This window comes from Gigantopelta aegis, chromosome 6, assembly GCF_016097555.1.
Source record: "Gigantopelta aegis isolate Gae_Host chromosome 6, Gae_host_genome, whole genome shotgun sequence".
NCBI lineage: Eukaryota > Metazoa > Mollusca > Gastropoda > Neomphalida > Peltospiridae > Gigantopelta > Gigantopelta aegis.
This window is the reverse complement of record NC_054704.1, coordinates 87,660,295-87,667,794: the sequence shown is the minus strand read 5'-3', so window position 1 is coordinate 87,667,794 and position 7,500 is coordinate 87,660,295. Positions and strand designations below refer to the sequence as shown.

At 38.6% G+C, this 7,500-nt stretch overlaps 1 protein-coding gene and 2 non-coding genes across 3 annotated transcripts in view; all 3 read left to right on the top strand.

Moving 5' to 3' along the window:
• Positions 1-4,114, top strand: part of LOC121375538 — a 23,000-nt gene extending 18,886 nt beyond the window's left edge. Inside the window, exons 5-7 of the mRNA XM_041503040.1 lie at positions 693-752; positions 1,661-1,741; positions 3,072-4,114. Coding sequence (XP_041358974.1) covers positions 693-752; positions 1,661-1,741; positions 3,072-3,359 — 429 coding nt within the window. The 3' untranslated portion in view covers positions 3,360-4,114. The remainder of the gene's footprint in view (positions 1-692; positions 753-1,660; positions 1,742-3,071) is intronic.
• Positions 4,115-6,279: 2,165 nt separating this feature from the next.
• Positions 6,280-6,472, top strand: LOC121376614. Its single transcript, XR_005958503.1, has one exon. It is a non-coding gene; the product is annotated as a U2 spliceosomal RNA (small nuclear RNA).
• A 541-nt stretch (positions 6,473-7,013) lies between these two features.
• Positions 7,014-7,206, top strand: LOC121376613. The gene has a single exon (XR_005958502.1). It is a non-coding gene; the product is annotated as a U2 spliceosomal RNA (small nuclear RNA).
• Positions 7,207-7,500: the final 294 nt, after the last annotated feature.

Here is a 7,500-nt window from a genome sequence, read left to right as displayed (position 1 = left end):
ATTTAAGGAGTTACTGTAGACTCAGTCTCTATAGTATATTGATGTACATGGCAATACGCTAAAGTGAATTTGCATTGAGGTAAAAATTGTCGGAGTTATATATTGGGTGGGTGGGGGGTGGGTGGGTGGGTGGGTGGTGGTGTGGCGGTGGTGGGCAACCACATTGTATTAGTTGTGCTACCGGGCGACGAAAAAGTAAATCGTCTGTCTGTGTGTGTGTGTGTGTGTGTGTGTGTGTGTGTGTGTGTGTGTGTGTGTGTGTGTGTGTGTGTCGGGCTGGGAGGGGTGGGGGGTGGGGTGGGGGGTATATTCTCTATGCCAGTCGGTACAGTAATATTAGTTGAAATCAGTTTACTAGTGACATAAAAAAGACCCCCAAAAAACTCAAACCAAACCAAACCAAACCAAACCAAACCAAACCAAAACCAAACCAAAACCAAACCAAACAAAACAAAAAAAGCTACATTTTATGACAAGTCCTCTGACATATTTTAAAATGATATGCATTACTTTTCCATGCTATATATAAACTGCTTGACACCTCAAAACATGACCAGATAAGATTTTATTTAGTATATAGTTTTGTTTTCACCTATTCATGTTATTAAAGGTAAATGCATGTTGTTGTTATTTTACATTTTAACATTGTGAAGTGTCAATAAGACATCTACATTTGTGTTGCTTTTTTTCAGACACTGAGCACATGGGAGATAGTTTCAGTTTGCTTCTACTGTTTTCGTTTAATAGCCAATGTAAGTATATTTGAAGGATCCTTCAAAACTAGTCGTGTCATATATGTAACACGCTACATGTAATGCTTGTCAACTGCATTAAAGGGTCATTCCTGCGTTTGCTGCATTGTAAGATGTTTCCGACTAATAAATTATTTCTACGATTAAATTTGCATATTGAATTGAATATATGTTCTTATTTAGAATATCAGTGTCTGTACATTCAGTTTTTTTTGTGGTCGTCTGAATATTTTAAAGTAGTGCAAAATGGATTATGTTTTCAAATAATTTTATACTTAAGAAAAAAAAAAATGATATCTTAGGAAATAAAATGAAATTTAACCTAGTAAAAATATTACAACGAACAGAAACACGTTTAATATTCAGCCACTAATATTTTATGTAGAAAAATATATTTCATATGTAATTACAATCGTTAAAAAGGCTCTTTTAGTCGATAATACCTTAAAAGTTGCAGCAAACTCAGGAATGTCCCTTTAAAAATGTATGTAACACCCTAATTCTTTCCTTTATTTAAAGAAAAAGAGCTTTTAAGTTTGGTTCTACAAAACATATTTAGTACATTAAATTTAAAATTGAGACTATAGTACAGTGTTCTTACAAAGATTTGAAAAAGGATTAGGAATATGCGCAAGTGTATCATAAATATTACTAATTGCATTTTGTACCAAATCCGTGAAGCTTTGAACCAATAGAAAATTGTGAAAAGTATAGCTTATGTGCTGTCTGTCTGTCTGTCTGTCTGTCTGTGACGGGGGTGGTTGTGGATGCAATTAAAAAGGCACGTGTTGCATTGAAATGGTACTCCTCGGAGAATCTGCGATTGCTAAACTATTTGTCACATACGTCAAAAGTAGTGCTCGCTGATTGCACAGTGGGGTTGTCAACAAATATTTGTTTGATTTCAGTGCTACTGTTTCGCTTGTGTGGTCTCCCAGTACCAAGAGCTGTCTGAAGGGCGAGGGACATATGAATATTTATATAAACCAGTAAGTCTCAGTTACAGCAATGTATATAAACCAGTGTTAGCTACGACTATTTGTATAAACCAGTAAGTTTTAGATATATTTATAATATGTGCTACTAGTATATTCCTTCATTACAATGTGCTATGTTCGTTCGTTCGTTCGTTCGTTCGTTCGTGCATGCATGCATGCATGCATGCATGCATGCATTCATTAATTAATATACATGAAGATTTTCATAATCTGTAAATATGCCATATATATCAAATGAATACCAAGATTGCCCAAATTAATTCTTCATTCAAATTTAACTGCTTACTATTAGTAAAAAGTACAATTTTAGTGTTATTAGTATTCACAATAATGTTCCACTTACTTGTGTCACGACTTAACATATTTAGAATGTGCTGTAGACCTTTTTCACTTTCAAAGAATAACTGTATTCTTCACTCACTGATAAGTCTGTCGAACCCATGATCCTAAAAGTTAAAAGTTTGTTTTGTTTAAGCGACACTACCTGAAGACGTTGATGTATTAATCATCGGCTACTCACTTTGCTGTAACCTGTATTTTTTTTAACATGGATAACGTAGATAACAGGCGTGTGTCAAGTAGGGATCTAGACTTTAGTGGGGCGGGTGGGGGATGGGTATAGGGGAGGGGTCGTGTCATGCTTCCTGGGAAAATACATAGAAAATTTAAAGATTGTCTTGGAGTAAGGGGTGAGGTTTTAATTTCATGAGTTGAATCAGAGTGGTAATATATATATCTCTACCAAAAAGGCCTAAAAAGGTGTTTATTTATTTTTAAACTGTTAACTGCGGGGTATCTGCACACTTGCCTCAGATAACAGTTATCTTCCCATTTGTTTGTCCAAAATCTGGAAATTTGACCGCGCAAGTAGTCTGCTGTTTGACTGTGATTATTACCTGGCAGACAGCTATGAAGTGGCAACTATTTGATTGAAGTGACAGGGGATAGCATGTAGTTTGTAAACGTGTAACTTGTTGACAATGAAGACTTGTTTGTGGTAATTCCGGCCCATGCAAAAGTAGTGCTTTTTGTGTAAAATGGGTGTACTCCGGCCTGGTTTAGAGGGTGTGTCTGTTTAAACCAATATGCTGGGAGAAAGAGCTGGACAACAGAGGTTGTCCTTTTCAGGGTATGTGTCCCCCATGCAGGCAAAGGTACATACAAAACTTCACGGGCCTGCTGATATTAATAAAAATGTTATAGCCACTAAGGCTATATAGAAACATATAGCGAAATTAATTGTGGTCTGAGACCACATTGTCCCTTCTGTAGCCGGTACGGCAATAATTTTATTAATCATTGTTTTAATGTTATTTTTCAGAATCACAGAATGAGACGAGTTTTCACATCGATGTCTGACCTGGACACATATAACCCGCCATACGGAGTCCAGCTTCCTTATTATTCTCACGAGGACCCACACAAAGACTGCAGTCCCCCCAACTACGAAACTATTTCTGTAAGACTGGACGATTCCTCAGATAATATGTTCTGCACAAATTCATCCGCGCTTGTACAGTGTGGCAGCTGTGACGTTAGAGATGATGACATCACGGACAGTACGCCAGGTGTGACATATCAAAGAACTACATACCTAACGTGGATATGATACGTGATACACAGTACAGATTTTTTTTATTAAACATGGTGTTTAAAGTGATACCTGATATTTAACCAGGAAGTGTCTTACAGAAGAGCAGTTCATCAACTGATGTGGAGTTTTCACAACTAATGCTCTTTGTGTCTTCGCCTATTTGACCCACAATATGGTTGTAATTGTCAGATACTGATATACGTGTGTATAGATATTCAGTGATAATGACAATGGCATAATACAAGTAACAAAATATATTGTGGTAGGTAGGCAATCATTATAATATGCATAATACATACCTTGCATATGATGTTGCTAACGTTTCCTGTGCACAAACAGTGACTATCTGGTAGTTATACCATGTATTATCACATCATTGGTACCGTACCGTAATTTATAATCGGAATACGTTGCCTTTCAATACTTATTTTTATACCTTTTTGCATGTATGCTAGTGTTTTATTTGCACTAATATCGTATGTATGTATGTATGTATGTATGTATGTATGTATGTATGTTTATGATTCATTGAGTGAAGGTTCGATAACCGCGAAAAGGTATGGAAAATATAAAATAATTGAACACTGAAACTGAATTGCGGTCCTAAGTCCAGGTTAGGATAGTTCCAGTTTAATACTTGTTAAAAAGAAGACTAGTATTTAATATATTTTAAAAAAAGAATCATTTTACTCAGGGAAAATACCATACTGTGCTAGTCATTGGTGAATACAACCTCAGTACAGCCAGAAATATTAAAACAAGTACATAAACTGGTTCTTTGTGTTTGTTGTGTTCAGTGGTGTAGCGAGTGGCGGGATATTGGGCTCGGGGGCCACGCCCCCCCCCCCCCCCCCCCCAAATCGGTTTTTTGTTTACTGTATTGAATTTTATAAAAATCATACATACATACATACATACATACATAGTGTGGGTTCCTCCCTCCCCATTTAAATCCTTGCTACGCCAGTGTCTGTGTTTGCAGGTAACCCATTTCATATGTGTGTAACCTGTCATGATAATGTCATGATAATGTCATGATAATAGGGTCTCCACGAGTACTTGAGTACTCGGGCACGGGTCGAGTCTAGCAAGACTCGTGTCCGTTCACAGGACTCCAGTACCCGTACAAGGTGGAATACAATGATCAACTATAATACACTGGACAATGTAGGACAATAATTTCAGGATTAGATAATTAACGATATAACTGACACAATTATAATATCATGCGCTAGTTTCTTTTTTTTAAACTGACCGTCCATCCATCATAACACTAAATATATCAACCGGTTTCTAAATGCAATACAATGACATGATTTGGCATCCATGTTCAGCCCTGGAATTATAATGCATAATTCTATTTAACTTTATTCTTTAATCTCATCATCATCTAGTGTAAATTTCGGGTACTCGGGTCCGGGTCAAGTTTGACCCTCGAGTACTCGAGTCCCATATTATGGACTCGTGGAGGCCCCACATGATAATGATGTAATGCACGAAAGAAAAGTTGGTTATTTCGCTCCACTCCCCTTATATATTAACATGTACCTACATACTCACTTTACTCCATCATTAGCAGCGTTTAGGTGTTACAGATTATAACATCAAAGTGGGTTTGGGTGAGTGGTAGTTCATCAAAATAAACGTCTCCGGCACGATATTTATTATTGTGATGTTTATTGCTGTTTAATGTAGGTCCAATACATGTCAAAATGTTAAAAAAACGGATCGTAGATGTTTACTTTGGTGAACTAGGGTGAGTGGGTGGTGTGATATGGTATGGATTACGGCACAAGTCAGATTTTTATGTTTATTTGGAGTAACACCAAAAATAGCCCCTTTTGTCTTAAAATGGTGTTTGGGGTCACCTGTAAATCGGCAGTGACCTGCTATAATCGGCCACATCCCCCACTTCCCAAATGAGTTCCAAAGAATAAAATAATGTTTAACGACACCCGAGAACGAAAAATATATCGGCTATTGGGTGTCAAACTATGGTAATGCAAACAAATAAAAGTGATTATCAACATCAATATAAGAATTAAAGATTTTAATAAAAAATGTAAAAAACTGCAAAAAAACAAATATCAGATAGATAGTGACTTTTACTCAAAATTTCAATTTTGTGCTGTATTGGTCATTCTCAAAGAGAATGTTACACGCCTGCACTACGGTGAGGTTACATCACGCGTAGGGGCAAATGAGTTCCAATGCAAATGCTATGAAAAAAACACCAAAACACGACAAAAGTATTTTAGACGGTGATATAAACATTCCTCATTTACGTATTTATGTGATTTTTAAAAATTATTGTGCTTACAATAATTTCGTACGTATGAATGTACTTTTCTAACTAACTAACTAACTAACTAACTAACTAAGTAACTAACAAACACAGAATTGGAATACAAACCGTAGCTAACCAGTACGAGTGATACTAACGATCCAACAAAGACGCCAGACAACATATTTACCCGCCAAAATAAAAACATTCCACTTGCACATTTCATTAGGTGACTGTTTACTTGACACAAATGAGTTCAGATTGTCGACCGCCGTAAGATTCGCTAAAGTATATTTTTTATCGTTAATGAAAAAGAGAAAACCAAAACACGTTACTCCGATATTACCGATCCTATATTTTGTACCCGAAAAAGGTTTTCCTCAGTCGGAAGAATACACTTCAATGTCATATTCTCCCAATCAAAAAATCTTGAGATTCTAAAAGTAACCAATGAGAAAAATTGCACCTGATGTAGGTAGAGGTAGAGCGACGAATGAAACGACCGTTTGCCGTCGCACGGCGAAATGCGCTGCGCGCGGCGACGCGGAGGCCAAGAGTAAAATTTGCCCAACGAACGCACGCCGAGAGGAAACCTGTCACTCGAGGAAGACCTTTGGGATATAGTAAAAAAGGGTCGAACCGGCAAAAGGCATCGCTTCTCGGCCTTTTGGCTAAGATCAAAGTGTAGTATCTGTTCTTATCAGCTTAATATCTGATACGTCCTCCATTGGGGGACATCGATATTAAACTGATTTTTGAAAGGGGGTGAGGTGCCCGGGGCTTGCTCCGCCCTCACCACGGGTTGACCCGGTATTGCAGTACTTCCGGGAATGGCCCACCACTATTTTAAAGAAACCAAAAACAGTTGAAATATCCAGCCTTTGCGTTGAGAGCGCGGTATATGTGCTCTTACACACCCTACACACACACACACACCCCCCCCCCCCTCCCTTCCCACGAGCCTAGCTTGGCCAGACCCGCACATTTAAAAAAAAAAAAAAAAAAAAAAAAAACCAACCCCAAAAACCAAATGAAAAAAACACAAAAAAAACACACATGGCCTCCAAAATTTCATTCATTGACGGAATCGTTGCTAAAACGCGATGTTTCGAAGACATGACGTCGCAGCCACGTTGAAGAAGGTAAAGCAAAGCCAAGCAATGGGTTCATCTGAAAAGAGTAGTGCCACCATGGTAGGGACGCGCACAGGTAGAGGTAGAGCGACGAATGAAACGACCGTTTGCCGTCGCACGGCGAAATGCGCTGCGCGCGGCGACGCGGAGGCCAAGAGTAAAATTTGCCCAACGAACGCACGCCGAGAGGAAACCTGTCACTCGAGGAAGACCTTTGGGATATAGTAAAAAAGGGTCGAACCGGCAAAAGGCATCGCTTCTCGGCCTTTTGGCTAAGATCAAAGTGTAGTATCTGTTCTTATCAGCTTAATATCTGATACGTCCTCCATTGGGGGACATCGATATTAAACTGATTTTTGAAAGGGGGTGAGGTGCCCGGGGCTTGCTCCGCCCTCACCACGGGTTGACCCGGTATTGCAGTACTTCCGGGAATGGCCCACCACTATTTTAAAGAAACCAAAAACAGTTGAAATATCCAGCCTTTGCGTTGAGAGCGCGGTATATGTGCTCTTACACACCCTACACACACACACACACCCCCCCCCCCCCTCCCTTCCCACGAGCCTAGCTTGGCCAGACCCGCACATTTAAAAAAAAAAAAAAAAAAAAAAAAAAAACCAACCCCAAAAACCAAATGAAAAAAACACAAAAAAAACACACATGGCCTCCAAAATTTCATTCATTGACGGAATCGTTGCTAAAACGCGATGTTTCGAAGACATGACGTCGCAGCCACGTT